Source organism: Capra hircus, chromosome 3 (assembly GCF_001704415.2).
Source record: "Capra hircus breed San Clemente chromosome 3, ASM170441v1, whole genome shotgun sequence".
Lineage (NCBI taxonomy): Eukaryota > Metazoa > Chordata > Mammalia > Artiodactyla > Bovidae > Capra > Capra hircus.
The window spans coordinates 104,609,946-104,622,186 of NC_030810.1; the positions used below are offsets into that span (position 1 = coordinate 104,609,946).

At 58.7% G+C, this 12,241-nt stretch overlaps 1 protein-coding gene across 2 annotated transcripts; it reads left to right on the forward strand.

Moving 5' to 3' along the window:
- EFNA3 (ephrin A3) lies at positions 2,147-11,582 on the forward strand. Of its 2 annotated transcripts, XM_018046226.1 has the most exons (5): positions 2,151-2,342; positions 8,461-8,774; positions 9,236-9,301; positions 9,488-9,565; positions 9,781-11,582. In XM_018046226.1, the coding sequence occupies exons 1-5, from the start codon at positions 2,215-2,217 to the stop codon at positions 9,909-9,911; spliced, it is 717 nt and encodes a 238-aa protein (XP_017901715.1). In that variant the 5' UTR covers positions 2,151-2,214; the 3' UTR covers positions 9,912-11,582. The 2 variants fall into 2 exon arrangements, with proteins under 2 accessions (XP_017901716.1, XP_017901715.1); XM_018046227.1 differs by lacking the exon at positions 9,488-9,565 and having other exon boundaries at positions 2,147-2,342.

Below are 12,241 nucleotides of genomic sequence, written 5' to 3' on the forward strand. Positions count from 1 at the left end.
ACAAGAGAGGGTTCCAAATTCTAGAGACGAGAGCTCAGTTATTATTGGGGGGCTGGGAGGGAGTGTGCCAGATTCTAAAGAGGAGTATCTGAGCCCTACGGAAAAGAGCCCAAATCCTAAAGTGGGACCCAGATTCTATAAACAGGGCTTCTAAAATGGAATTTAAAGTCCTAGGCCAAACCAGCAAGCTCCCACTCCCTATGAATACGGGCAGCCTTTCTGCCAACTGTGGGACCTACAGAGAGACGCTGCTTCTGCAGAATAGGAATGTGGGTAGGCGGGGAGGAGGCTGCGATGCATGGCACCTGGAGTAGGCAGGTCAGCATCATTTGGGTGAAACAAATCTCCCTCGGGCTGAGGTGTCTGAGGGGAGGGAGAGCTGTTTGCAATGTCCCCCATTCCCACCTCAAGGGGCCTAATTTATTTTCTGGCTCCTGAGAAGGGAGAGGAGATCTCCTGGGGTGGAGAAGAGCCCAGGGAGGACACAGCCTGCTCTCTCCTGACAGCAGCTAGGCACAGGGCCTTTTCTGGATGGTACTGCCCCTCCCCCAAACCCAGCATCTGAGGCCAAATTGTGGTCAAGACCCCTGTCCTGCCAACAATAAGCACATAAAGGGTGCTTGTATATCTTCTCTCCTGCAGTAGAAGAAAAGCACATCATTCCTGTCACCCTGGGCCCAGGTGGTTGGACTGGGTTCTGAGAGTCTGGGCTGAGACCTGGTCCTCCTGATCATTCTTAATCGGAGCGTCCCCAACAAAAGGAGATGAGGGGTGGACAATCCCTAGGTCTGGATTTGAGACCCTTTCCCTCAATCTCTGGGGTCTCCCAGGTGGCTCAGATGGTAAAGAATCTGCCTACAATGTGGGAGACCAGGGTTTGATCCCTGGGTCAGGAAGATTCCCTGGAGAGGGATGGCCACCCACTCTGGTATTCTTGTCTGGAGAATCCCATGTACAGAGGAGCCTGGCGGGGGGTCGCAGAGAGTCGGACACAACTGAGCAACTAACACTTTCTAGATTCTAGATTTTTCTTTCCCTGAATTTCTAATTCATAGGACAAGAGAGAAGAGGAGACTACAGAACTGTGTGTATGTCAGAGGATGTGCATGTGTGTGTCTAGGTGTGTGTGCTCCAATGTCTCTGTGTACTGAATCTCTGTGTTTCTACACAGGTACCTGGTGACACCTATACCTTTATGTCTCTGAAGGGTTATCTGTGTGTCTATATGCCTGTGTTTCTGTGTTCTCTGCTTCTGGGTGTCTGTGCCTCTTCTGAATGTGTGGATGTAATGTCTGTGTTTGGGTGTCACTGTGAGGACAATGACTGTGATGAGAACTGGAGTACAAGGTGCTCTGCCTGTACGCGCTCTCATCAATGTCTGTGAGAGTAGGAGTGAGACTGCCTAGGGACGCCACTGGCTGTTCTGGGAGGGATCTCTGGTTGAGAGTGAGTGAAGAATCCTTTGTCAGTGTCCCAGGAAAGCCGGTTTGGCTCTAGCTGACTCTCCTCAGTCCCTCCTCTGCCTTGGGCCCTGGACTGCCGAAGGCCCTCCCAGCACCCAGCCCTGACACTCTCCGGCCGAGCTCCTCTACACTACCGCCAGGAAAAACAAGCCTCCTGCTCAGCTGGGGGGTCAGGGCAACAGTAATAAGGTCCTTGATGGCAGCTAAAGGGCTTCTCAGCCACCCTCTAGACCCCATCTGGCTCCTCACGCATATGGGAACAGGAATGTGAAGAGAGCAGAGGACCTGACTGTTCAGAAAGGAGGGAGCTCTAGTGTTACTCATTAAAGGATCCTGGACCCCAAGCTTCTTCTCAAGTCTCCCATCCCAGAAATGAATGTTGACAAGAGATTGAGATCCCTGTCTTGGCCTCCCTAGTCTTCTTCTCCAGACTGGGGAGCAGAAGATATGGGACCGGCGGTAGCAAATTAAACCTACGAGGGAGAGGCGAGGAGCGCTCCGGTTGTTCCGGAGAGGGCAGCACGGTTCTCACCTCCCACGCGCCGCGCGCGCTCCAGGCCCGAGCGGGGCGGGGCCTGACGGGAGCGCGCCAGGGGCGGGGCCTTGGGGGCGCGCCCGGGAGGGCGGAGGGAAGGGCTGGGGGCGTGGCCTAAGGCTCGGGGGCCGGCGGCGGCGGCGGCAGGGAGCTGGGAAGCGAGAAGCCGGGAGCGCGGGGCTCAGTCGGGGGGCGGCGGCGGCGGCGGCTCCGGGGATGGCGGCGGCTCCGCTGCTGCTGCTGCTGCTGCTCGTGCCCGTGCCGCTGCTGCCGCTGCTGGCCCAGGGGCCCGGGGGGGCGCTGGGAAACCGGCATGCGGTGTACTGGAACAGCTCCAACCAGCAGTGAGTCGGGGGCCCAGGGAGCCCATGCGTCCCGCGTCAGTGAGAGGGGGAGGCCTGGGAAGTCCTGGGGGAACCTGGGGTGGCAGTCCTGGGAAACCACAGTTGGGGGCTAGAAGGCGAGGGAGAGGGGGACACACTCTGTGGGCGTCTATGAAACTCAGCGGGTGTCTGAAAGAGGCTGTTAAGGTAGAGTAACCAAGGCTTGGGCTGAGCGGAGGAAGCTGCTTGGGAATACCCCACCCCACCTTGGCTTCTCTCCACAACCGCCTCTGGAATAGCTTACCCCCCACTGACAGTCCCCCCATCTTCACCCCCTTCGGCCGGCCTGGGGTTTGGGAGCACGAGCATGCTGGGGATAGGCCGCCGCACTTGGGGAGCCCAGGGATGACCTGTTTTCAGTGGCGAGCGTTTCTAGGGGTTCTGGGCATGACTCCTGCTTTAACAAGTGGGGTCCAAAGCTGAGGCAAGGAGTCCGGGCGAGCACCTCCTCAGAAGGAAGGTGAATGGATTACCCTGGTTGTATGGATAAGCGGGGCTGGGATGAGCTGGGGCTGGGTCGCCAAGTTGGGGGGCTCTGGAGGTGCCGCTTGGATAGGATAGGAACGTGGGGTACTGGCGAAAGGGAGGAAGGCAAGGAGATGTCGGCGTGTCACACACGCACACACACACCCGGGCTGGGGACAGCGTGTGGCTCCAAGTGTGAGCGGGCGTGCGCGGCTGTCAGTGTGCGTGTGTGTCTGAGTGTGTGATTTGTGTGTCTGCGTCGGCGATCGTCTGGGGGTGGGAGCGGGCGACGGGTCGAGGAGGGGGCTGCGTCGCTGTCCGCGTGGCCGGCCGCGTCTGGGCTAGGGTGGCTGTCGGCGCCGCCGCGGTCTGGGCGGGTGTCAGGGCGGCCGTGTGGTTTCCCGGGGTGTGTGGAGCGGCGGCTGGGTGCCGGCTGCGGGGCCAGTTTCTCATTCTGCTCAGTCCTTGCTGCCCTTGTCTTCTCCTCCCCGCCGAGCCGCCGTGTGTAGCACCCCTGCCGCCTCCGTGTGTCTGTGTGTTGGGGGGATCCCTGGGGACACGGGGGTCACTGTCACACCTGCCCAGGCGGCGGCGGCCGCACTGTCTCTGGCTCTCCATCCCAGGGGGCGACTCGGGAGCAAATGGCGAGGCCCCTCGAGAGGGGACCAGGAGGGCCGGGCGGCCGCGACCCCCAACCTCCCGGGGGAGGGGCTGCCGCTCGCGGCTCCTGCTCTTTGTTGTTTGGGGCTCTGCGCCTCCCCCTCTCTCCCTCCTCGCGCCCAGAGTGTCAGACTGGGGGTGGGGATGAGGCAACGACGCCCCCCTCTCGCTTCCCATGGAAACCTCGGGGGTGGGGATACGGCCCCTCCCCCCCCAGCGGGACTCGGAGAACTCCGGGGGCCGCTAGGGGCTGACTCCCCTTCTCTATCTAGCTCGTTCCCTCCCCCAGACTCACACGTCCGCCCCCCGCCCCGCTAGAGTCTGGCAGGGAGTGGAGAGCACGCAGGTGAGGGGCTCCGGGTTCCCCACCACGGTCAGGGCACCCTCACGTTCTTAGGATAAGCCGGAGCCAGGGGATGCGGGAATGGCGGGGGGGTAGGGCTGAAAGGGGGATGTTGTTGATCAGGTTCCCCTCCCCCGCATACACCTGGGCGCAGGTGAAAGCCCTGGGAGGGGGTGGAGGAGCCCAGGTTCCGAGAGCCTCCTTTCTGTCTTCCCTGCTCCTCCGCAGGTCTGGACGGGTAGAGATGGGAGGGGGCGCGTACCGGGCCGGGAGGCCGCCGCCGCCCCCGCCTTGCTTCCTCCGCCTTTGTTGCCGCTGCGCCCGGGCTCCCCGGCTCCCTCACTGCGGCAGCCGCGGCCCCATAAATCGTGAGAGCGACGTGCTCCGGAGCCGGGAGTGGAGAGGGCCAGGGAGCTGGGGGCGGGGCCGGGCCGAGCCACAGGCTCCCGTATCCCTCCCCCCGGTCACGTGAGCTGGGCTCCTGACTCCCACCCCCCCATCACGTGCCAAGGGTCTCTGCCCCCTGGGGTCACGTGAAGAGGGTCTTGCGACCCCGCCTCCTGGGGGTCACGTGGGAGGGTACTGGTGGGACACGTGCGGTGGCCTCTTTGACAGACCCGGGGGCAGTACCCTGCACAGCGACCGTGATCTTGCCCCTGTCCCGCACTCAGTCCCTCCGTTTGGTCCTCTGGAATAGAGGAGACCTGTTCCCAGTCTGGCCCGGAAACCGAGCATGGGGGAACCTTACTGGAAGAAAGCATGAGAGTATGAGGCCGAGGGGTCCCATGAGCCCGGAACTGAATGGCGGGGGGCGGGACCGGCCAGTGGCCAAATGGAAGCGCCCAGGTCTGTGCTTCATTTCTTTGCAGAACTGTCCAAGGGTGCTGACATTCGCCCCTGTCTCAAGAAGCGTCAGAATATCTTTCTCTAGCTGTCTCCCTACCTGTCCCTCTATCTCTTGAATGTTTCTGTTGCTTATCTCTCTTTCATTCATACATTCATTCAACAAATATTTATTGAGGCTCTACTACGTCCCTGTTGGTCTTTCTCTCTCTTTTCTTCCTGTCACCGAGTCTCTGCCCTGAACCAGCTCCCTGTCCCTGATATTCTCCTTTGCGTCCCTGCCTCCGTCTTTGCTGTCTGTGGGCCTCTCTGGAGCGGCCTCTATGGCTCTCCCTTTCTCCAAGCCTCTCTCCCGTCTCATTCTAACATCTCTTTCTCGGCTTCTGGATTCCTCTCTTTCTCACTGTCTCACTCCCTTTCACCTCTCGGTGAATCCAGTCTCTGTTCATCCCCCCTTTCGGTGTGCGTCTCCCTCTCACTCCATTTCTGTATGTCTCGCTTTCGGCGGGTCTCTCGCGCTTCTCCGCCGCTGCAGATCAATAAACCTTCGCCGCCGCCGCCGCCGCCGCTGTCGCAGGGAGGAGGGGCGGGGATGTGGGGCGCGCTGATTTTCTCCCACCCGACGCCAGCCGGAGAAGCCCGGAGCCGAATCCCTAGCTGGCGAGACCCAGTCCGGTGGGGTGCGGAGGCCCAGGGCGCCAGAGGGGTGCGGGGGGTGTCACCGTGCACGCGCCGCCCTGCGAGCGTTCTCGCCAACCACCCATCCCAGCCCGGGCGCGCGGACCCCACGCCGCGCACACGTGGTCCGGCCTCGCCTGCTGGGGTGAGTGGCGCGCAGCCTCGGGGGCGCGCGCTAGAGGGAAGAACAGGGGTCCGGTGTCTTTTTCCCTCCTCCACTTCCGTTGCTCTGCATCTTGGCGTTTAGAGGTGGGGGGCAGGGATTTAACAAGTTCAGGATCTCTTGGGATCCTTTCCTTACTCCCTGGTCTTGTTAGACACCCTGTTTACCAGCCCCTAATTGCCCCGGGGGGAGAGGTTTGCTCCTTCCCGGTTCCCCCGCCGCCCATCCCACGAGGCTCCGGCAGACAGGGCACAGAAGGAGTGGAAGAGAGGGGCCGGAATGTGCACTGGGGGCGGCGAAAGCCAGGTTGAGGGGCACCCCTCCAGGTGGGGTGTGTTGACTCTCGCCTTTCTGCGAGGGAAGTGGGAGGCTAGCAGGGGATGAAGTGAGGAAGGGTAGAGAACTGTTTGAAGGGGCAGGCGCGACCCAGCCCCCAGAGCCCAGCCTGCCCCGCTCTCCCGCGGGGGCGGGGTGGGGCGGGGTGTGGCTCGAGGTTAGGGAGGCGCGGCCCTGAAGGAGAGGTTAGCTGTGGAGCTAAGCCGGGGCCTAGCGGCACCTCCCTCTTTACTGCCCAAACTGGGAGGATGACAGATTCAATTAAAGCGCCCAAGCCAAGCAGACACCTCAGGTCTCCCAGGAGTTGTGGCTGGGTTTTCCTGGCAGCCAGCCTTTTGCCCCCAGTCCACCAGCTACCAACTGGGCACAGTCATTCCCCCAGCAGTTCTTTCTCCCACATGCCCAGCAGGAAGGGTAGGGGCATTTCAGGGGCGATTCACGCCACTCAGCCCAGGGTGTGTTGCAGGAAAACTACGCAGTGCCCTAGGGAGGCACTGCTTCAGGGCTGGAAACCCCGTGAGGCTCAAGGACAGAGGCCTCGAGTGGCTGTGCAGCTGCTCCCGGTCTGGCACTGGGGGCCCCCTCCTCAAAGCCTGTGGGAACAGTAGACTTTGAGCTTGTGGATAGAGAGGTAAAGCTGGGGTGGCAGCTGGGAGCTAGGCCTGGTCTAACCCGTTTTCCTGCTCCCAGTGCCCCAGGCCGAGACTCCTGCCCACCTGGGTGCCAGGGCCAGGGAGGAGCCAGAGTGACCCATCACTCCCATGGGAACCGAGTGGGGCTGGTGGCATTCTTGATGACTCAAGGAGGCTGAGCCCATTCTTACTGGGGTGCTCAAACACCAGCTTTTACCTGTCTTCCTTACTGCTAGGCTTGAAAGGGGGTGTTTGGGGAGGGGGTGGCACAGGCAAGGCCAAGGATGTAGGGTGAGGTGGGGAGGGACCCTCAAGGCCCCACCCCATCCAAAGGCCTCCAAGCTCGTTTCCCTAATGGATCTAATTACTGTTTGTGGAACTGGGAGGTGCCTGGCGACAAGGGGAGCGAGTCTCTCCCCTCAGGGAGTTCCCAGGAACCAAAGACCCCAGTGGTTTGACATTTTGCCAAGTATCCCATGCCTTCCTGTGTCCACTATACGCCCCTCTCACTGCCAAGATGTGTGCATTCCTATGCAAAGAAAATTAGGGGAAACTCCTACCTACTTCTCTGAGTTTCTTTCTCCGTTCAGATGTTTTTCCCGTCCCCACACCACTCAGTACCACCATGGAGAGAGCATTAAGACCAACACTTTGATGATAACTAGCAAGGCAGGTGGGGATTACAAGGGACCCAGCATCTGCTTCTCTGCCCATAGAAGGATCAGGGAAGTAAGAGGCCCAGCCATCTTGTCTGGGCACTCTGCCCATTACTCTGTTCAGCATCATTAAAGGGGAGTTAGTGTCAGGTGGAGGAGAGGGGGGTATAGAGATACCAGTTTTGGCATGACACCACCTGGAGCCTTGGTATTGAGTCCCTTGCTCCCTGATCTATTGTGTCACATTGGTGTATGTGTTAGTCGCTCAGTCATGTCGGACTTTTTGCAACCTTTAGACTGTAGCCTACCAGGCTCCTCTGTCCATGGAATTCTCCAGGCAAAAATACTGGACTGGGTAGCCAGTCCCTTCTCCAGGGGATCGTCCCAACCCAGGGATCAAACCTAGCTCTCCTACACTGTAGGCAGATTTTTTACCATCTGAGCCACCAGGGAAGTCCTCGTGTGTCACATTGTTGGAGACCTAATTGTCCATACCCTCAGGGTGGAGGTCAGTGAGACTCAAGGTACAGAGGCCAGTCATACTGTAGAGAGAGCGTGTGCCAGTGTGTGTGTCTGTATAGGAAGGGCAGGGAGAGAGCTGAAGATTGCTGGGGTCAACCAATACTGGCATGCCAGTCCAGCACACATATCGTCTAGTTTTTCTATGTGTACGCTGCCTGTGAGTGGGCGGTGGACATATTTGTGTGTGTGCCACAGAACTTGTGCATGTATATGCATGAAGCCTGCATACATATGTCTGTGAGGGCAGGTCTTGTCGGACTCGCCTTGGGGGTGGACTGGCAGCATCAGGAAAGCATGCTGGGAGAGGCGATGGAGGGTGCGCATCCCTCCAAGGGATCCCTCCCACTTTCACACTTCCATTCCTTCCATTCCTCCTCCCCACTAGTGAATTATGGGGGATGGACGGAGGAAATCCGGGCCTGGGTCTGGGAGTCGCAGGGACCTGCGCCGTTTCTGTGGTAACCAAAGCACACGTTCCCTTCTTCCCTCCACCCTTCTCCCCCGCCTCTTTTCCTTTGGAGGCCGGCCGGGCTTCCCTGCGTCTCTGCTACCCTCCGGTGGCTACCAGGAGAAGGGCAGAACCAGGAGTGGGCCTGGAAAGATAGTGCGGGGATTGGTGGCACTAGGGCCCTGGGGATAGAGAAAGGGACTAGAGAGGAGAGGAAGCTCAGAAGGAAAGCCTGGAGACTCTAAGGACCCTAGGGAAGGTCTGCGGAGAGGTGAGGTGGAAAGCGAGTTGGCTTTGGGTTTCTTCTCTCTGACCCGCTTCCTTCCCCCACAGCCTGCGGCGAGAGGGCTACACGGTGCAGGTGAACGTGAACGATTATCTGGATATTTACTGCCCGCACTACAACAGCTCAGGGGTGGGCCCCGGGGCGGGGCCAGGGCCCGGAGGCGGGGCAGAGCAGTACGTGCTGTATATGGTGAGCCGGGACGGCTACCGCACCTGCAACGCCAGCCAAGGCTCCAAGCGCTGGGAGTGCAACCGACCGCACGCCCCCCACAGCCCCATCAAGTTCTCGGAGAAGTTCCAGCGCTACAGCGCCTTCTCTCTGGGCTACGAGTTCCACGCCGGCCACGAGTACTACTACATCTGTAAGTGACGGCCTGGAGGCGGGCCGGGGCGGGGCCTAAGTGCTAGGGGGCGGGGTCCCAAGGGGCCGGGGGCCGGCCAACGCTGCAGGCGCTAGGTCTCTGTGGCTCCAAGTGATACCCCAGGATGAGGCGTGGGAGCTGGGGCCCTCAGGGTTCTAGTTCAGGGTCGTGAGGCTAAGAAAAGAGGTCTAGTGGCATTCCCAAAGGTCACAGAGTCACTGTTTCTGTGAGGGACATTTCGGAGGAGGGACCTCGGGTTCAGTTTATTGAGAGATAGGACCCCAGGAGCTTCTAGGGCTAACGGCAGAGCCACCACGACCGATGCGCAAAGGGTGGAGGAGGTCCTGAAGGACACTGCGCAAGAGGGGCAGTCTGGAGGGACTGAGGGGAGTTTCTGAGCGAGGAGGGCACGGGGTAGAATATCTGGAGAAAAAGCGACTCAGGCCCAGTCTCCTCCCCAGCCACTCCCACCCACAACCTGCACTGGAAGTGTCTGAGGATGAAGGTGTTCGTCTGCTGCGCCTCCAGTGAGTATAATCGGCTCCCAGCCGCGACCCCACCCTTGGCTCCCCTGCTTTGGGGCTCCCCTGGCTTCCTGGGGGTGGAGGTGGAGGGCACAGGCGAGGGGGACTCGCTCCCCAGCTGTAGCAGGGGGAGGGGATCCTGGCCCTGACTCTCCCCTCCTCTCTCCCCACCCGCACCCCACCCCGCAGCATCGCACTCCGGGGAGAAGCCGGTCCCCACTCTCCCCCAGTTCACCATGGGCCCCAATGTGAAGATCAACGTGCTGGGTGAGTCTGCGCAGCGCCCTCTGGTGGCCACTGCTGGAACCGCAGCCCCCTCCCCGGTGCCTGCTCCTCTTGCATGTCTTTCCCCCGGGGGCACCGATCCTCACCACCCCCGTGGTGGTTACGTCCCCCCGCTCCACTGCTGCTACCGCTGCCGCGTGTTCCCTCCCCAGCGCGCAGCCCGGCTCTCACCAGTCTGTCTCTTCATCTATCCACAGAAGACTTTGAGGGAGAGAACCCCCAGGTGCCCAAGCTTGAGAAGAGCATCAGCGGTACCAGCCCCAAGCGGGAACATCTGCCCCTGGCGGTGGGCATCGCCTTCTTCCTGATGACACTCTTGGCCTCCTAGCTCTGCCCCCTCCCTTGGAGGGGAGAGTTGGGGCGGGGCTGGGACAGAGCAGGGAGCCTTTGGCCTCTCCAGGGAAGCCTAGCCGTGGGGCCTAGACCCCTCCTTCGACGGCTGGAAGTGGGGTCTGCACCATACATCTGTGCTCACCCCTTCTGTCCCCTCTCCACCAAGTAGGGCACTGTAGTGGACCAGGCACAGGGACAGCCACGGGTCCCAAGTGGCCTTGTGGCTCTGGTAATGTTTGGTACCAAACCCGGGAGCTGTAAAGGGCAGTGCTCAGGACTCCCTGCCCCCTGGTACCTTTCTGTGACCCCTGGTGCCCTCCCCCTTTGTCCCCCTCCGAGAGACAAATGTGCCCCAGAGAGAGCAAATTGAAGTGTGGGAGACACCCCCAGTCACTCTCTTCCAGGGCCAGAACACAGGGAGGGGACTAGATGGGTGAGGGGATGGCACCACCGGCTGCCCCTCCCCTGTTTACAGCAATAAGCACGTCCTCCTCTCACTCCCACTCCCAGGATTGTGGTTTGGATTGAATCCAAGTTTACAAGCAGACACCACTGTGGGGGGCCGCCGACAGTGGACAAGGGTGACGAGGGGTGGGCATTGGGGTGCCAGGCAGGCATGTACAGACTCTATATATCTATATATAATGTACAGACGGACAGAGTCCCTCCCCTTCCTTAACCCCCTGACCTTCCTTGACTTCCCCCTCCAGCTTCAGACCCCTTCCCCACCAGGCTAGGCCCCCCTGGGGGACCCCCTGGCCCCTCTTTTGTCTTCTGTGAAGACAGGACCTATGCAACGCACAGACACTTTTGGAGACCGTGAGACAACAATGCCCCCCTCCAGCCCTGAGCCGGGACCCAGCTCCCAAGACCTTGCCCTGCCCATCCTCTGTGGCCCCCACCCATCCTCCTGGGCCTTTTTCAAGTGCTTTGGCTGTGACTTTCATACTCTGCTCTTAGTCTAAAAAAAATAAACTGGAGATAAAAATAACCGAGTGTGTGTGATTTCCAGGGGCCATCACTCTTCTGTACACTGGTTAAATAAACCCCACAGGTCACAAGGCCTGGGGAGGGGACAGGACTCTAGGGCCAAAGGGTCAGCTGAACATCTTGTTCTGTAGCTCATCTGCCCTAAGGAGACACCTCTGTGTGGAGGAGCAATAAAGGCTTCTGAGCAGGGCCTGGATGACGTGGGGCAACACACTCAACCTCTCTGAGCCGCAAGTATCTCATCAGAAAATCTAGGTTATAATATATCTCTCACAGGACTGGTGTGAAGATTAAATGGCAGAGGGAATATAAGGCTCAATGGTGATGGTTTTCTCCTTTCCTTCCCATTCTATTCTGTAACCAGAAGTTCTTGACTGGGGTCTATGGATTTCAGGGGGTTGTGAAACTAGATAGGAAAAAGTTATATCTTTACGTTTACTCACCTGTAACTGAAATTTACCATTCTCCTATGTACGGGCAATAAGCCACAGTAGTTTTAAGAGTGCCTGTGACTTTGTAACCAACAGAAATCACAGATGTGTTCAGAATGTGTTATAGTTTTTGAAGATATCACAAAATATCATTTACTCTCATCACTACTTTGAAATAACCGTAGTTGTTAGATCTTGTTTTTAATGTGTTAATAAAGAAGCATATATATTACTATACCAAAAAATGTAGATGTTTTGATAACTGTGTTTCAATATAATTGGTTTCCTTTATAATCCTTTGCAATTTTTTTTTTCCGTTTAAAAAGTTACCGCTGGACCTCCCTGGTGGTCTGGTGGTTAAGAATCCACCTGCCAGTGCAGGGGATATGGGTTAGATCTGTGGTCCAGGAGGATTCCATGTGCCATGGGGCAACTGAGCCCATGTGACCCAACTATTGAGCCCGCACTCTACAGAGTCCATGCTCTGCAAACAAGAGAGGCCACTGCAGTGAAAAGCCCACACACAGCTAGAGAGTAGCCCCCTCCCACTGCAACTAGAGAAAGCCTGCGCGCGGCAATGAAGTCCCAGCGCAGCGAAAAATAAAGAAAGAAACAACAAAAGCAAACAGAAAACATGATGGCCAAAAGGCTGAGAGTTTGCTGGTGCTGGGGCCGCACATAACTACAGCCTCCTGCGTCCATCAGGAGAGTGAGGGGGCAGACGGTGAAAGCTGGGACACGGCCCTTCCTGGCAGTCCAGGGAATGCATTCCGTTGCATAAGAATCTGTATTCCAATGCAGGAGGCATGAGTTCAATCCCTGTTCAGGGAAACAGGATCCCACATGCTGTATGGTGTGGCCGAATAATAATAATGAAAAAGATGGAAGCAGTCAAAGGTCATAG

What these genes read in the sequence shown, in the direction of transcription:
- EFNA3 (XM_018046226.1), top strand. Translation starts at nt 2,215, where the DNA reads ATGGCGGCGGCTCCGCTGCTGCTGCTGCTGCTGCTCGTGCCCGTGCCG. An exon ending in TGGAACAGCTCCAACCAGCA is followed by an intron (nt 2,343 to 8,460) that starts GTGAGTCGGGGG and finishes CTTCCCCCACAG; the next exon opens with CCTGCGGCGAGAGGGCTACA. An exon ending in CCACGAGTACTACTACATCT is followed by an intron (nt 8,775 to 9,235) that starts GTAAGTGACGGC and finishes TCTCCTCCCCAG; the next exon opens with CCACTCCCACCCACAACCTG.